Source organism: Morone saxatilis, unplaced genomic scaffold (assembly GCF_004916995.1).
Source record: "Morone saxatilis isolate NCDOM2014 unplaced genomic scaffold, NCSU_SB_2.0 Contig10, whole genome shotgun sequence".
NCBI lineage: Eukaryota > Metazoa > Chordata > Actinopteri > Moronidae > Morone > Morone saxatilis.
In genome coordinates this window covers 6,798,421-6,817,314 of record NW_023339652.1, presented here as the reverse complement: position 1 = coordinate 6,817,314, position 18,894 = coordinate 6,798,421, and the positions used below count along the sequence as shown (strand labels likewise).

The following is an 18,894-nucleotide window of genomic DNA, read 5'->3' as shown; positions in this document are numbered from 1 at the left end:
AATAAATTAAAATTCACCCTTAAAGTTTAACATAATATAAAGATATTTTTTTCCAATAGAGTGGTGTGTGATTTCTTTGCAGAGCCAAAAAGTCAACATCAGCATACTGGTTATATTAGGTCTAAATATAGTGCTTGAAAAACCACTACATTCAGTTGTATAAAGGCTGTGCATGTAATATTCAGCATGTGTGTTTGCATAAGGGATTGTAGTCTGATTCCCAACTCTGTTACTCAGTGGCCACGGCACTGGGTGATCTCCACTGATGAACAATTTGCTTGGTGAGGTGTGACCACAGGCATTGTGATGGGAGCCACACAGTGGACTACTGATGCAGTGAGCGAGAGAGATAGAGACAAATGGAGGGAGAGAGAGAGAGAGTGGGAGGGAGGGAGACTGGAACTCAATTCCACACAGACGAACCTACACTGGCTCAGAAAGACGGTCTCTCTCCAGCACACACACACACACACACATACACACACGCCGCTGGCTGTGGATTCTCCATCTTATTTCATACGTCTGTAGGTAAGCAGCTGATATGTTTTCATCTGCCTGTACACATAGCTGTGAGTCTCTCTCGCTCTCTCTCTGCATGTGTCTGTTAATCAGCTGCTTTGCATCTAGGAACAGGGATGTGTGGGTCTGACTCCAATATGCATGCTGTAACACGCTGACACACAAACATACTGTTTTCCTGTAACACATGTAAAAGGGTTTTGGATTAAGGAGATCATAGGGAACCATTTAGTGTTACATCAACAGGAAAACAAGAAATGTGTGTTGATAGGTGCATTTATGAGTGTGTGTGTGTATCTGTCAGTGTGTCATCTGGATTAACCTGATATATAAAGATGTTAACATCTGTCATTTTCATGAATAGCTGGCTCAGGTTATGCAATGATACCCATGTTTACCGATTCCATTTTAGAATAGGGATGTACAGCAATATATGCATGCGTGTGTGTGTGTGTGTGTGTGTGTGTTTTGGTGTTAGCCACCAAATGCTTGCAAGCATGGATTGCTTGTATATCTGTGTGTGTGTGTGTGTGTGTGTGTGTGTGTGTGTGTATGAGTGCCCATTTGCATGTGAGTGCAGCACACTCCTACAAGCGGAACAGTCCAAAAGGTGCTCAAATCCCGGGGATTAGCGAGACGTCTTTGGCTTCAGCTGTCACCATGGCAAAGGCAGCCGGTGGAACGCCTGCGTTTGAGAGTGCCCTTTATAGCCGTCAGGTTCACTGCATTCATCGGCTCTAGGGCTAACGCAAGCATTAGCCTGGCACAATTATGTGTATGTCATTCTCAAGCATGGGGAATATGTTTCATGAGTGGTTAAAGTTGGGATTTTGAAGAGTATAAGAGGCATGGAAGATGTTTGGAGAACCAAACTAATCTGAGAAAAAGGGGGAAAAAATGACATTTGGGGCAAATCAACAAGTTAAATGAAAGTCCAGAAGAGGTTAATTATGGTAGTGCTAATGTTCTGAGGGGAATTCTGCATGTAGAAATTGGATTTGTACGATGGCCAGAGGAAGCCCAACAGATTAAAATAGCAAAGCATTAATCTTGTTTGTAAATAGCATGACTCAGGATGTTGTTTGGTTGTAAAGCCTGCAGGACATGCGTAACCTGTTGGAGTCCTGCCTGTGATGCTGCTCATTTGGCTATTCTCGGACGTGTGAGCAGCTCTCATTATGGTCAATAATGTCCAGGGACTATTGACTGTAACCAGTTGCACCAATTCTATGTGGATCTGTCCCTCACAACTCACAAGTCAGTAATGGGATGTAGGAGAATCAAGTTGAAAAGGATGTGAAAATGTCAAATTATACAGTTAATTTAAAAAGGGATTGATAAAACATAAACAGTTAAAAATGAGATTTTCCACTTAAAGGTTTGACATTTTGGGACGTTCTTGGCTTAGAGTTGGATGAGACTCCAAGACAGATCATGGCTAGGTGTTTCCAATCTTTAGGCTAAGCCAAGCTAATGTCAGCTGGTTCTATAGCTGTTTATTTACTGAACAAATATGAACTATCTCCAGGCAACACAGTGAATGAATGTATTTCCAAAATAGTCGAGCCATTCCTTCAAAATGAGTGTGCACTGAAATGGACAACAGCATATGTTTGTTGTACACGTATGTGAGAAACGCAATATTTATGCAGGCACACGAAATACGATACTCTAGAATACCGATAACCTTACCGCTTCATTTTAAATTACAATATTGATATGGCATGCACTAATCAATCTTTATTGACATAAATATTGCGGTGCTGTCCATGTTATGATGAAATAAACCATAAAATGAACCCTGGAACGTGGAAGAAAATAAATAAGGTCTGAAAGAGGGGAACGTTTTTTTTTAACATTAATTACCTGAAATGTTTATTTTTTTCTGGTTGTTCTGTACATCCCTCATTCCACAAGAATTTTCCATGACCATAATGACAACTACACAGATTGATAGATGAATAGACAGACCTCTGTTTGCTATGTTAAACTCTGTTACACTTTATAAAGCCCTTCAGTGTGCTGCTTTATGCAGAATAAATCCCTGCTGGCTTAAAGCGGCCAGTCAGATTGAATCTGTGTAGTATTGATATCCCCGTGTATCGGCAAAGTCATGAGAGGACAACAGGAAAAAGCCATAAGTTGACTCCTTAGATGGGAGATCGAGCCCTGTGATGTTAAAGAGCTGCAATCGAAAATGCATGACCCGACATCACGTGGGAGGACTCGCACGTAAATGCACATTTAAATGCAAGTGCACATTCACATAGCACACATGAAATAATACTAGCGTGAAAACTAGTGTTTGTAATTATGCACACCCACACACCGGAGAAAAACAACTCTCACCCACAGCAGTAGTCATTCGCAGGCAGGTAAATTACTCCATTATCTTGGACTGTGTCATTGATCCTTAAGCCTTGCAGTGCTTATAGCAGGTTTGTTAAATAGTAATGACATTGACCACAGTCAGTTCGTCGCCATTTGTGACTCCCCTCAGTGTAGAGCCTCTCCATTTCAATCACTCGGGAGCGACGCACACCTCTAATTGAGCCACCTCTCCCTTTATAGCTTTTTTTTTTTCTATTTCTCTCCTTCTTATTTTCATCCTCAGAGATGGTCCTCTCTTCATCTTTCTCTCTCTCGTTAGCTTTACCACGTTGGCCTTATTATGATCACAGTGATCACAGAGGGGCTTGTAATGCCATATTACCATCGTCAGATTAATTTAGAACAGAGAAATGTCCATAGAGAAATATGGTACAGCAGGTTGAAGGCTGATTGAGAGCAAGATGGCTGATGGTTTTGAGAGAAGTGAGAGAGTGAGTGCTTCTCGTGAACACACACACACACACACACACACACAGACTAAATTGAAAGACAGGAGTCTGTGTACAGAGTTAATAAAAGAAGCTCTGGGAACAAACTAAAATGAGCATTAGGGAGACCGCTGCAGAGTTTACTCTCCCGGACTAAGAATGCCACAAATGAACGTCAATATGGTTTCTTTGTCTCTCGCCCTCTCTTTTATTGCCCTTGTCTTTTGCTCTCTGCCCTTCTGTTCTATCTCTCCTTCTCTTTCTCTGTCTCCGCTCCACTGAGCACACTACAGTGGCAGGGCCCATCTTTGTCAGGAGCAGCGAGACAAAACGCCAGCAAAATAATAGAGGGGACTTGTAAATTCCCCACAGACACTTTTTATAGTTCCTTTCCACTTGCTCTGCTGCCTGTCAAACCAGACAATGCCTTCACTAACAGGCATGTATTTGATGTGGTGACAAGTGGTGACAAGAAAGTTAAAGGCCCAATCTGGAATTATAGGAAACCAAAAGCTGTGGTGTGGTTTTCAGTTCATTAGTGGTTAGTACATTAGGTAATCGATTTGTTAGCTTGATTGATAGTTTGTTTAAAATGGTTTTAATAATGTAATTGATTAACGTAGTTCTCGGCTCTATCATCTCTCTGCCTTTTAGTGTCTTTCATCTTTTAATTATTTGGCCCACAACTTTAATGTTTTTATTTGCTCTTACCGCTCTGTTTCAGCTGTTTTAGCAAAAAGCTCTGATAAACTGTACGCTACATGTTCAGCACTAAACTCTGGCAGACAGATCAACTAAGTTATCCTTAATTGGGGCTTTAAAATGGTAGATCATTGTAAAGCTATGATCAAATAAAAGTAGTAGCGAATTCTAACTTCTAACTACTTTTCTGGAGGTGGACCTAAGACTAAAAGACATCTTTAAGAAAAGGTGTTAGCATGTGTGCCATGACAGCTTGATTCAGCCATCAACAAAATACCATCTGCTACGTTGCTTGAGTCAAATCAAACAAAGTGAGAATGGAAAGTCTTCTTCTTGCCACCGTGGCTGGAAAGAACGGGATAGAGTACACTCAATTCTGCCCAGTGCTGCTCCTGTGGTGTTGTTTCAAAATATAAGGAGATATACTACCTAAAAAGCATTCTGATTGAGTGATTCTACAATCATAAAATTAAAAACATGCTGTAGATAAACTGTGAAGTGAAGTAAGCATTTTGCACCCTACATGAGTTTCCTTTTACCACACTAGGTGATGCTGAGCGAAAGTGATACTGACGTGAAATCTGAGAATGTAGCCAAAATAAATTATACATTTTCCCTACACTGTCTAAATAATTGATCAGTTATTCATCAAACTGACACTCAAGGATGGCAGATAATTTGCCCCAAGTTTCACAACTAATTAACGCCTCTCTCTTTCTCTCTGAAGGCAGTATTAGTTTATTAGCCTTTCTTTAAGTCTTTGGAAATTGCTGGCAAACGGTCTTAAAGAAGCCAACAAAGTGTGCAAGCGTGGGTGTGTGTACCTACTACGGAACAGTACATGTGGGCGAACAAGTACACAATTGCACTCACACGCAAAGTCAGATCCAAATGCATCTACAATCATATCTCTGCATGCAAGAATTGTGACCGTGTGTGGGTTGGTTGGTGCAAGCATGAGCGCAGGCATCTAAAAACAACCTCACCTCATTGGAAAGTGATTTTCATGCTGTTCAGTCAAAATGCTAAAACTGGGGAGTGTGTGGGAAGCTCTTAGTTTGACCCCCATCATAGTCAGTCTTTATATCTCGGCATCTGACTGCGTATACAGGTTGGTTTCAACCCTCCAGGTGGGAACAGAGTGGGTGATGGCAGGTCAAGTCCCTGCTCTCCTCATCAGTTAGAACGAGCCTGAGACTCCTATGGCTGCGGCTGATTGATCCTGTGTGTGCGTACGAAAGGAAATAGCAAGAACTTGAGAGAGCAGAGAGAACTGGCATGGATTAGGGAAAAAAGCGAGTCGTAAATAAACTTGTCAGAGAGAAGAACAGAGACTGACAATGAAGAAAAAACACTCATAAAGAGAATGCGTAATAGAGAAGCTGGAGAGAACTTTACCGTGATAGCGGATTTCTGTGAATATTGATGTTTTGTTTTTTTTACTCCCACACAAACTGATCTCTCTCCCTCTGCTTTAAAGAACAAATAAATCTGAGATTGAAAGAGAGCAAGGCCAAACGTGGGGTGTGGGGGGAGTTTAGTGGGGAATTAAGTACAGCTAAAGCATACAGGTTGTTGTTCTCACAGGGGAAATTCCTTTGGTGCTCCAGTCTTTTCACTGAGGCAACAGGCTAGTGACTTTGAACCACTCTGTGCTCCACAAAAGAAAAATAGGGCCCCTCTATTCTTATGTTGGCAACCCGGACCCTAATTCTTCACTAGCCTCCCCCAACTCTACTCACACACACATTATTTCTTGACCATTTCTCACTGAATAGATTACATATGGATGGAAGTCCTTCCTCTAATTGGTCGGTCTGTGTAGCCGCCCAACCACTGCGACACAGCATGCATGTGAGCAACAGCATGACATAAATACTGACCACCACATCTAACGGGACACCACTAATTGTGGGGTGTCCATAATACTTAAGTTCTTGTTGTGATTTGTGGTGGGTGACATATTTTTTTAGCCTGCTAACTTCAGCAGTCGCTTGTAATGGGTGGCATAGTTTCTAGACTTGATTTACTTTTACAGTCTGGAAAAACTGCTGAAAAGCAGGTCACACTCTGAGAAACGGAAACTCAGCCTTCCAAAAATGTTCGATGACAAGAAAAATGAACAGATGCAAATTCTATTACGTTTTCATGCAATCAAATTTAGCTATCCTTAGAGTGGATGAAAAGTATGTCACTCAGTGTCTTGTGTGTTTTTGTCTTTTAGGCCATTTTGCCGGAGAGTCAGCCAAACCCGCCTCAGGGAGCTGGAGAATGGAGAACAACATGTGACCGATCCGTGCGCCACTGTCGACAGCATGCTTCGTCTCCTCCAGACCTTGGCTTTCTGCTTCTGGTGTTTTTTGCTACTTCACAGGCAGGCTGTGGCCGATGAAGAGGGCCTCTGGGGGCCGACACCATCAAGAGAAAACCCACCTGAAAATAAACAAAGCTCTTCCTGGTGGCCAAATATCAATTTCCTCCCTTCAATACGGAACCATATCCCCTTTTTTGGGAGCTCAGACAGTAACGACGAGGCTCCTGCACTGACCACAACCGCCAAATGGCTGACAGAGCCAATTGATCACTCGGGTTCAGGGGAAGGGAGCATTTCTGAAGCCTCTGAACAACCCACCACTTTGACTCAGGGGCTTCTAACCAGCGTGACAAAGATAGGAACAGAATCACTTCCCACGGGGACATCAGATTCTCCACACAGCAGCATAGCACAGACCCACAATGATACTCTTGTTTCAGGCGCCTACTCTCCCACAAGCAGTTTTATCAGAAACACTCTGTTCACCAACAGTCCCACCAGCACAAGCGCTGAACAAAATGCAACACATACCCACCCACCACGGGGCACTGCACGAGCAGCCAGACCCAGCATGGGCGCTACTCCACAACACCTCCCAGAGGAACTCACTGATAAAGAGGAGGCTGAAAAGATCTCTTCGACGATAGCACCAGAAACTACAGTTCCCACTGCCTTGACATGGGCAGCAGCCCATACCACAACAACAATCCCAGGACTGGTAGAGACCACACTGACCAGTAGCCATCCTGTGAGGCCTGTTACGTCCCCCTCTACGTCCACAGAAACGTTTGTCAGAAAACCACAAGACTCCACTATTACGCTTCATGCTGAGTTGGCCACAATGTCAGAAACTCACCCCACTGAGAGTGAGGCTGACCTGGGCTTCTCCAAAGCCAGGTCAGGGCTCATGGAGGAACAACCAGGGGTAATCGTCACTGCCATGGGGATCGATTACAAACTAGTGCCGGAATCCATAACAAGCACAACTCAGAGCCAGGGGGTTAACTTACCAAAAGCAGGAGGTAAGCAAAGTTAAATCAATCAATAGTGCTTGGATTGACTCAATAGACGTGATCAATCATGTTCAGGCAGGTCTTAAGAGTTCAACAGATGTCTGTCAAAAGGCTGTAGACAGTTTGGTGTTTCTGACATGGTAAGTAGTCAAAGGTCCAATATTAGCATAAATCCAGATCTTGTCTGGAAACCCTGTCAACAATCAATTACAAGTCTGGAATAAACATTTACATGACTGGAATGTTGAGTTATGAGTTGAGGAATTTCTGTTCACCTTGCTCGGAGAGAGTATGGTTAAGGTTTTTTGATGTAATATGGTATTACTCTGTGGTGGTTTTAATGGGTAGACATGTGCTCAGGCTACTGATCCTGTGGAAAAGTACATTTCAGCAACATGACAGCTTTTAGAAATGGGAGTTGTTCCACAATACAGTAATCAAAGTCATCTACAAAAGAATGAAACATCTTTATTGTGTTTCCAATTCTTGCTTCCCACAGACTTTGAACTATTCAATAAAATTATTCCATGACAGAGAAATCGGAATGGAGAGTAACGCATCAGGATTTGTTGTGCAATCTGTTGTGGATAGTTAAAAAGCTTTTGTTGAGTGATGTGTTGTTGACTGGTACCATCCATACCCTAACTTAATTTTGCATTTCACAATCGCTACCAGAGAGTAATTTGTACCACCCAGTTCCAAAAAATCTTAACTAATCCTCCAACAGTCTATAATGAGTTTTCAAGCAGAAATTCCAGTCCAACATTGCATAAGCCATTACCTCAGTGAGTGGAAGGAAAGAGCATTTGATTGAATGCTGCTCGATGGGGGTTTTGTCCTCCACAGAGCGTGAAAAGGAAAAGGCGACGAGCTAAAACAGCTACTGGTAGCCGGTAGGTTTCAGGAGAATTTGACACGACATTGAGGCAATACCTCCTTCTTCATGGCCCATCCCCCAACACTGGTGGCAGTCTGGTGTCTGTATGCCTAATGAGTCTTCAGAGGAACATCGTCCTCTAGGTACAGACGCATTTATCATGTAGGGTCAAAGGTTGGGCCAGAAAATGATGAGTCGATTACTCTCAGACAGGGACGTTCGGTGTCTATCTGATAAAACCGTGATTGTTTGGTGGATGTATACACACATTAGTGTCTCCAATATTCACTAAGCATGTGTAGAACATAATGATATTCTGCCTGTGCGTAGCAATATGTCCATTAATATCAGCACAAATGCAGTTTTCATTTTGAAATTTAATTACACAAACCATTAGGCAAAAGAATAATAACGCAATGAATCCAATCAACATTAGATGATGTTATATTCATATGATTTTCTTTTTGGTGTGAACAAACATGTGTTTTGCTAACACATTTGTTCATTTAACAATTTCAGATTTCAGATGTTTAAATTTCTGTTTTTCTGAGCACTTTAGGGACGTCTCTTACGATACAAATGCTCAAGTACAGCTACTAAATGGACTTTGGGATGAGATTGTTTTGTCAGCTGTTGTATCCAAGGTCAAAAATTGACCACACTGTTGGTTACTTACAGATAGCAATGTATTCTGCAAGTACATAAACAGTTCCTTCTTGGAAAACAAACCGCTCTTTTACAGTGTTGGAATGCAACTATTCCAGATCCCGTATCTCCTGCACTGCTGTACGCCGCTTGTACTGAAAGTGGTCATGGTATGTTTTGTCTGCAGTCCTGTGTTGTGTCTGCACTTGTTTTCGGTTGTTCATCGTGCGGCGCCATACAGAAAAGATAGGGGGCTTGGCCTGGGTGGGGAGGGCTGCTGTGGCCCTGTATCAGTATTCCAAGCGCACACTCAGCGAAACCACCACCTCTCCTGTGGGACCATCCGCTTGCCAGTCGCTGTTCATGGATGCTGAACATGCTTCTTGCCATTTAGTCTCCTCCCTCCCTGCTCCCCTCCTCCTTTTGCAATGTTTTCCTCTGTACAAAAACCTGCTTCTTTTTTTTTTTTTTTACTGCTTTGAAGGGGGTGAAAATGTCTTAATGGGGATGACAAAAGCTTCTGGTCATCCATGGAGAAAGGAAAGCCAACAGAATATGGTGCTTTTATTTTTATTTTCCTAGTAGTCTGCTCAGTGTAGTATCGCACTGGAGTCTTGCAGTGTTTGAATGATTACACCTTGCCAAAGGACACAGGAGGAGACTAATATTAAAATGAAAGCACGGCACCCTTGCATTATCATACATTATCCCAATGTGAATATTCTATGTGTGTGCTGGAATTTATTTTTAAAGCTGCACGGGGTGAACCATTTCCCTACTGGAGGTGTGGAACATCTTCACCACACAAACCGGTGGATTTTCATTGATCGAGAGAGCATTTGCTGCGTGGCGTTGCCCTTGAGGAGGCTGTCAGGTATTAAAAAAAAAACAGCAATGCTCTGCATCTGTGTCAAATCCTCTACTAAGGGACACTCCAACATCCGGCAGCAAGGGCAATTATGAGAGCAGAGAGTGGAAAAAGGGGGGAAAAAAGCGCTGGGGGTTGAGGCTGATGAGATTCTAAAGCTTCTCAGATAGCCACTGCTGTACATTTTCTTCCAAAAAGCTTTCATTTATCCTGCTCCTTCTTTCCCCTCCTCCCACCTTTTCCATTACTGTATGCTGTAACAGGCAGCGGCAAGACTAGACCCTCAACACACTACATTAATACCAGCTAGATATTGTCCCTGTGATCTGAGCGTTGTACTAAACAGCGAAAGCATAGCCATTGACAGATTAATTGATTATGGAAATAGTTTTACACGCAGAGCATGTGACATGAATACCTGATGCCCTGGTATAGAATTTACATGGAATGGGGGCTTAAATGCAAATAGAGAACACTGTGGTGACTTTAATATTATGTTAATCTCTTCATAATGACTTCTTTAACCAGACAGTCCATGAGTTTTACAAAACTGGATGGATTAGGCCTGTTTGTTTTTAGGATTTGACCCTCAGCTCACAGGCGGGATAACCCTCACTAATGCAAATGTGCAGTTACAGAACAATCTGGATTATCTCTCACCTTTAAAGACTGAGAGGGCGTAATGAAGTTACACTAGTAAATGCCATGAGTCCCTTAGTAACTATCTTAAAAATGAGCCAAATTAGCAAGAATGTGATGCAATTTTGTGCAAGTACATTATGGAAAAAAAAACCTAAATGAGGTATTCTGTCGTCATACTATCCCATTTTCTATGCATCTGATTGTGAACAATGGACTCCCTGCTGCTCTGCTATCCAACCCGTTCTTTTTCTTTCTTATCGCCGTAAACTCAGCGTGTTTGTTACAAAACCACGCATGTATCCTTTCACAAACTCTCTCGGGGCTAACGTCGATAAAAGCAGAGTGTAATGGAGTGCAACATCATCTTTTGTTTATTATTTCTGGAAGCTGAAGATAATGAGGAGCTTCTGAAACAATATACACTATAAATAACTACCATCCCAAAATGGCCTTGATTGCCTCAAAGAGTATGCTCACTGTGGGAGCTACTTTAAACTGAATTTAGGTTACATGTCTGGATGAAAGCTAAATTTTCATTCTGTGCACACATGAAGAAATACCCATTCATTACCTGAAGACACACATACAGATTCCTCAACTGAGAAACAACAGATAGAACATCTTACTTTGAGGTCATGAAGGCCAAAAACAATGTACTAATTAGGTAGACAGTAAAATGATAATTCAGCACGCAGTGTTGAGCTGTTTAATAAGTAAAATGGAGATCCACTCCCTCTATCTCTCTGATCGCTTTTTGCTTTTATTTTGCTCGGTCAGCAGACTCTCTGTAAATAGCCGGTGGTCATCAGTAATTTTGCTTGTGATGCGCTTAAGAGATGAGTTCCACCGTTTGAACTGTGCGAGTAAGTGAGTGCATATGCTTACTGTCCTTATATCTCATTTGTAGCAGATCTTGTTAGATGTTGTAATTTAATCTACAGGCACATTGGTACTGCAGATCTAAGACGCCGCAGTGATCTGGCTGCGATGTACAGAGTCTCCTTCCAATTCACTTAACACGGTCAGCAAACAAAAGGAGGGAACTTTCCTGCCTACGTTTGAGAATTCTAGTGGTAAAACAATAATCAGACAATAATCTTTTTGTATCTCAAGTTTAACTACGAAAAATATCCATTTTGTTCAGATAACTTAATTACGAATTTAATATGCGCAAACTCCAAACTTTAAAGGCAACATTTGTGAGTTTTAAGTTCAATTTAAAGGCACCCTGTGGTGTTTTCTTTTCCTTGATGTCTAACAAACTTGATTAACTAAAGAAAGAGAATTGGTCGATCAACTTCAATTGGCAACACACAACTTAATTAAGATTTTTCAAACCAATTCAAAGCAGTTGTGTAAATCAGATTTGTTAACTTGATTTGAAAACAATCTTGATTCTTGATTGTGTTACCAATATTTTCTTTAAGTTGGTCTAACATTTTCTTTTTCAGAGACTCACTCGTAAAAACATTTTGCTCCTAGACAAAACTACCTAAAACCTACCTGACCAACAATCTTTTGTTCAGATAACTTTTCTTCAAACTAAATTAAGATGGGCAAAAATCTATATTTCTAAGATTGTCGACTAACAATTGTTGGTTTCTTATAAACATAAAAATTAAGGACTTGAGACTTCAATTGGCAAAGATGTCCATCTTGCCTTGGAATTTGCTTATGAGGACTTGAGACTTCCATCAAGACTTGACACTTTTACCCCAAATAAGATCTGTGCAGCACATGCCTCTGTTAGTCATCACTCTCCCTCTCCTTTGGCTGAAACAGATCAACAGTACAATAGTGATGAGCAGGTTCTCTTTTGGACTTTTAAAACTTATAATTAAGTCAGATGCTCTGAGTATGACCTAGATTATGCTGTACTGTAGTAACTCGCATCGACTTGTAGATGTTATGAACGCATTATTCCTCCCATTATCCTTACGCCTCGGTATCCTTTATTAATATTCATTCTCAAGCTATAAACTAACGCTACCTGCTACCCCTGGCTTCATCACAGTCAGCTCATCAGTTTCTCCCAACAGAGTCACTCACTAAATATTGTCCCAAATCTCATCTGGTCCATCATTCATTTATAACTGCTGCACTGTGTAAAACACACAAATCCTGTACAGATGTCTGACTGTGACAATATATTTTGAGAGTGTACCAAAGGGAAAAGAGGACGATGCGGCTCTGTCGTGTCGTCATTACTTTCTCATTCTCTCTGTCTCTTGCTTCCCTCTCTGTTTTCTCTCTCAGGGCTCTTTATGAAATGCTTTTCCTTGTTTGCCTCCGCTTTCTCGCACTAAGACAGATGACTGAACAAGGGGTCTGGATTTGTGATGGACCAGGATGTGCACACCCATGCACACACACATCAGGATGTCAATGCAATTAGACTACAGAGAGCCAGACTACTGTGCTATGGATGACTGGCTACAACTAAGTGGATAAAAGGCCGATCCATTTGACAGAACTGGGTTAAGAAATATTGTCCTTCCAGTTTCTGCAGTGTGAAGTCTCAGATATGCTGTGAGCAGAGAACAGAGAGGGTTAAACTTTCTTTTTGGCAGGCTCCAGATTTGCTAATCTGTTTTTCTCAGACTTCTTGGAGCTACGGCGTTATGTTCTTTAAATCGTATTCCTGATCGCTTTGGGATCGCTCAGAGGTTAAACTGCATGTGTCTCCCCAGAGCTGCCAGGCAAAGAGGATAAGGAGGCTGACGAGGCTGAGGAAGGTGTGGTTCCTTCAGCAGACGGGGATGGTGATACCAGTTTGGCAGACATTTCCACACCATCCGTTAAGCTGCTAACACCGTCCCTGCCACGAAGCACAGGTGAGCGAACAAATCCCTTAAAATGTAAACAAACACTGTAACTTACTTAAAAATCCCTTCTGTTTCAAGCATGCGTTAGCACTGCCATACTGTTGGGATGACAACTAAACAGACTGCATGCTGTTTCTTTCATAAGCTGCCCCATAGCTGTTTCAGTATCAGTAAATCTGTCAGAGGACTGGGAAAAACAATTACCCTGCATCCTTTGCCTGAAGCCACTAATTGCTTCCAATGGGAGGAGAACACTGCTCATTCAAGCTGTGACTTAGGAGAGCTCCTGAGAACAGAAGAGATGGGGAACAACGCCCACCCTATAAACCAATATCCCCCTGTACTGTCTCTCAGATAAATAATTATTGATCAGATAACAATAGCTGCCTTAAAAAATGGAAAACACACACACAGTATTGATTGTAGTACCGTGTTGTGTAGAAGTGTTGGATAATGACAGGAGATTACTTTAAAATGAAGAGTTGCTGCGCACATCAGTATCAATAAATAAAGCATAACTATTTATTATGTTTCAGAATCTCTTCTTTATGACAGGATGTCAAATTGTTACTATTATAGATGAAACATTTTGTCCTCAAGTTGACGTGTTAGAAGCAGGAAAAGGATTTCAGCGACTTTGACAAGGGACAAATTGTGATGGCTGGACGACTGGGTCAGAGCATCTCTTGTGGGGTGTTTCTGGTCTGCAGAGGTCAGTACCTATCAAAAGTGGTCCAAGGAAGGAAAAGCAGTGAACTGAAGACAGGGTCATGGGCAGCCAAGACTTATTGATGCACGTGGTGAGCGAACATTATGACCAGCAGGGTGCCCAGGTGGTCATAATGTTATGGCTGATCGCTGTATGTTTATTAAAAGATTCACTTTCGGCCCAGTTCACAACAGCAGATGTAACCCACATTAGCTCGCCCAGAATAGCAGATGTTGTCAAGTGATTTTCAAAAATAGACCTGTCAAATGTGCCATTTGCTGACGAGGGGACGCTACGGGGCTCTCTAGCTTGGTGTGTCATGAGTGAGTGACTGAAACAGTAATGGTTAGTACTGTCTGTTTGAATGTGTCCTCCCTAAAGCAAAAATCTGTTGTTGAAAATATCGGCTGCACATAAACAAATCTGAAGTTATCATACAAGGACTCCCTTTTGCTTTAATGGACCCACAGCGGGGGCTTATTGTTGGCACAACTGTTTAAGAAGCCGATAAACTCTCACATTTTCCAACACACACGACAGCTCCTCCTCAGTATGCATGATCCAACTTCTCCATGAGCTCCAACTTAATTGCTTTTTCTGAGGTGAGCCAAATTGAAATGGAGGCAATCAGATGAAAACTACATGGAGCTCTCAGTTTCTGATGCAAAATTAAAATATGTGTTCGCGCTAGGGGTTGTTCCCTGTGTCACATCAGACAAATCCTTCACTTTTACCTCAGCTGCTCTGCAGATTAGAGCGCCTTAGGTGAGACCTTTCAAGATTCCATAGCAAAACCCAAAGAATTTAAGGCATATAAAGCCCCTGTGCACTAATAGTCTTTCCTCTGAGACCTAAATGAAACCACCCCTAGAATGAATAGTCGTGGATGCAGGGCCCCTCCCTGAATCCACTACTATTACTATTACTATTATCCCATAGAGAACGCCTGTGTATAGGGTGCAGAATTGTGTGCTACGCCCCTACAGGTAGTGTTAACTCAAACACGAATCCCAAATTTGTGAAGTTTGTATTAATTAAAATGACCTCTCAGTCCACAGGCACTTTGCTTTCAGACTGTCTGTCTAGATGTGTCTACTGTCCTAGCATGAGAGACTTGTTCCCACAGGAATGTGTCAGATGACCGAGCAGCATGCAGTGGAACGTAGCGCTCTGATCCATCCTTGTACTGTAGCCACCACATACCAAACCCTGTCCAGGCTTCTCGGCCAGCCCGGCAGCTCAGATGTGACATTTATCAGCATGAGTGAGGCAACAAAACATAGCACTAACTCAATGCACGTCACATTTTCCACTTGGCCTGACTCGGTGGAATCCAAATCATCACCGTCGCCCTGTAAAGTAAACAAATGCACAGACGAGTCATTGGCATAACACTCTACTGAACCCCACCTACTTTATCAGTGGCCCCCACGTTCAAAATGCCTGCAGCTGTGTGTTTGTTTTACACTCCAGCCACATTTCCCACATAGAGCTGAGCTGCTGTCTGTTTTTATAGCGTGACATTGTTAGTGCAGTCACACAGGGAAAGTTTATTAGAGCACTGGCATATTTAATGCCCTATTTTGAACGAAATTAAACATAGCTCCTCTTTTTTCTCTCCTCATATTTCCTCAACATGACGTGAGTATCAGTGAGAAGGCTTTGATGCTTTTTGTACTGATTCAGTATGGAGTTTAAACATTAACTATAACCATAACAGTCACCATTTCAGTGTAGTGCTTCAAGTAATGATTATTGTTATCATTAATAATTATTAGCTTTGCTAGGCAGCATGGCATGGGGATGGAAATGTCAGATGGATTACCATGAAATTTGTTCAAATCCAAATGCCTTCAGTGATCTCCATGAGGTTGACATTTGTGGCCTTGAGGGAAAAGCCTAGTGGATGGTTCATCCTGACGTTTGGTTGTACATTAGTCCCCTCAGCATGAATAGTTATCACTTTGGTGACCTTTTAACTTTTTATCAAGTGACAGGTCACAATTTTTTATTTGTCTATATGCCATCCCCATGCTAACGTGCTCAGCTAATAAGGTGACCATGCAATATGACTTCCCAAGCCTCCATATATGTACCATAATCATTGACAGTATATATAATAATACATATAGTAAATATTAATACATCCATGTAAATATCAATATGTCAATATGTTAGCATTGCCACTGGTTATGTTGCCATACTGGCATTAGCGTTCACCTTAAAGTACAATGTCACTAGCGTAGCTGTGGACTGTGGAATTTATTCTGTTAGGTTGATCAATTGTTTAGTCCAGAACAAGTCACAAAAGAGTGAAAAAATGTCTATTGCAAGTTAGGTGATGTCTTCAACTTCCTTGTTTGGTATTTTTATTTCATAAATGTCATTCATCGTATTTCATTAGTCACAAAATGTTTCTGGACTAATTCAAATCTAAAAAAATGTCATCCAGACACCTCAGGACGCAGTGTCCTGAGGTGTGTTTATAATTCAGGCATTCCTTCCTGGCAAATTAAATGTCTGTATTGAAAGGGATGTTTAAACTGACTTAATGGCTGTACTGTTTGTTCTTTCCTGGCAGAACAGGAGCAATGTGTGAATGTTTGGCATATCTGAATATACTGACTGATGTTCACACATCTGCCTAGTTCTCTTCCCGGCCATATTTGGTCTTAATATAATCCAGTGCTACGCTGAAGATTCATTATGAGAATGATGCATATGGGAGCCATTTCAACAGCATTTCACTTTTTGTTATTAAAGATTCATCAGAGTTTAATTAAAAAACAGTGTATCTGTGCAAAAGCAAGGTCTCTCAAAAACTCATCGATCCTTGTTTTTCCTCCAGTTGAGGACGTGATTAAGGTTCAAAAGACAGCTCGGGATGTCTGAAATAAAACTGCTGCGTCGTGCTACAGTAAAAAATGCAGTAGCAGCTGACAGCGGGGTCATATTTCCTTGAGCTTGACGTTTTCATCACAACCCGGGACAGTGATTCAGCTCTGAGGTCAGGAGACGAATGAGGAAAAATACTAAAGACTTTGTCAACAACTGGCAGAAAGCAGGACAGTGCTAATGGTTACGCTAAAGCACTTATGAAAATCCTCTGCCACTCTTAAGGATCTGTGGCATTAAAAGAGCAAGGCTTTGTTCACAAAGAGTAAGTATCAACAGTATAAACACGTGCAAATTCACTGGTAGACACTCAGTATGAGCATATAAAGACAAATTGTACAAGAAACACATTAACTTTTATTCAAGTGAAAGGGCTTAAGGCTGTTTGCATCTCAGCATCATCACAGTAATGTTAGACCAATAAAAGCAGACACACACTGTCCAACCATTTCACTCTCCCCGATAGAGCAAGAGCTGCAGACTTACATGTGTTCAACATAATGCAAGCAGCAGCTGCCATGCATTGGATCTATGCAATTGGGGTAAATAAAAATAAAAAAAGCAAGCAGAGAGCAGCAGAAGCAGTAAACATAAAGCATGGGAAGAGACTTGTAAAAAATCAGGGCAGCCAAAGAGAGCAGAAAACTGTCCCAGATTAAAAATAACAAACCCACCTATGGGAGTTTCCCCTTTTTAAATAAAGGCGGGTGTTGAAGAGAAATCATAAACAAAGGAGCGAATTAGGGGACCAGGACAGGGTGGGATGGGAAACACAAGAATACAACCCATAAAGTACATTAAAAGACAGATGAGAAAGACTTAAAACAAAAATGTTAAACCACACAAATTCTACTTTTAGTTTTATTTAGGAAATGAATTAGACATCTTCAATCTATACGCAAAGATTTCAGGGTTTTGCGGTGCTGATGTCTGCACATTTAAGTTCTTAAACTGGCACATAACATTACCACCCGATGTAATGCATTCCCCAGACGTCACTGGACATATTTAAACCCCCTTTGTTCACTGTTTTATGCAAGAGCTATGGCAATGCTTTTTGGCTGTATTTAGAATTATATTTACACAAAAAAACACAAGCCTGTAATCTCACACAGAAAGGACTGCAAAATAAATTTATGAACGCACACTCCACTGAACCTGCCTGCTGTGTGATTTACTGTGCTATCGGTGTATCCTGCTCATTTATCCTCTGTGGTGCATTATAGCACCTGGCTCTTTATTGGAGGAGTGATTGTCTCTGATAAGCTTGCAGCAGAATGACTGATGAGTGTGTACAAATGACAGAGATCCAATTAGAAGCTGCTTCTCTTCTGCTGCATTCTGCTACTTTTTCTTTAATAGAAGAGGTTTTTTTTTTAATGCTGTTATTATTAGACTCAATGTGTTCTTTCCTGTGGTGGAAAGAAAGCATTTGCGTGGCGACGGTTGTGTTTTGTGGAAAAGAACAAAGTCCATGAAGTGAAGCTCAGTGATGTGGAGTGTGTCTTTCTTCCCATCTGTGAGGCATTATACTATGAGAAGTGACTTGCGCTGTGTCCCTAAGTCATCCTCTAGTAATCAAACTACATAAACATGTACAGTGCAGATGAGCTTTGCAGTCGTCTCAGTAATGTTCACACAAACACGTACACTCCTTAATTTCCAAAACCATTTTCTTTGCAGTGCTAAAACATGTCTAACACAATCATAATTAACTGTACTCGCATGGAAACTCCAGATGGCTTATGTAATGCAAGAGAAACTGGCTATGTGGTTCTGAGTGGGCTGATCTCTTGCACACAAACACACGCACGCCACTGCCTCTTCTTTTGGGCCCAGCTCAGTTTGAAGTTGCCTTCTTACAAGCTTTTAAACAGGATTAGCACATTATGAGGAAAACATGCTTTCACCATCCTGGACCTGAGCCAATTTGTTTTCCTGGCTCAGATAGTTTGAACACTGATTAAATGCTTCTGTGTCATGAGTTGGACGATTAGTATGCTTTTAAGTGATATAAAAGTAGATGTTTACAGCTATTGCCATTTCCATTTTTTTAACTTTCTTTT

The 18,894-nt window shown here is 41.5% G+C and overlaps 1 protein-coding gene and 1 long non-coding RNA gene across 2 annotated transcripts in view; one reads left to right on the top strand and one right to left on the bottom strand.

The window, feature by feature from the left end:
* The window catches only part of LOC118340434, a 13,781-nt gene extending 5,364 nt beyond the window's left edge, over positions 1 to 8,417 (bottom strand). Inside the window, exon 1 of the long non-coding RNA XR_004797374.1 lies at positions 8,149 to 8,417. This is a non-coding gene — a long non-coding RNA (uncharacterized LOC118340434). The remainder of the gene's footprint in view (positions 1 to 8,148) is intronic.
* Positions 375 to 18,894, top strand: part of prrt4 (proline rich transmembrane protein 4) — a 21,393-nt gene continuing 2,873 nt past the window's right edge. The window contains exons 1-3 of the mRNA XM_035678272.1: positions 375 to 528; positions 6,265 to 7,376; positions 13,090 to 13,234. Coding sequence (XP_035534165.1) covers positions 6,356 to 7,376; positions 13,090 to 13,234 — 1,166 coding nt within the window. The 5' untranslated portion in view covers positions 375 to 528; positions 6,265 to 6,355. The remainder of the gene's footprint in view (positions 529 to 6,264; positions 7,377 to 13,089; positions 13,235 to 18,894) is intronic.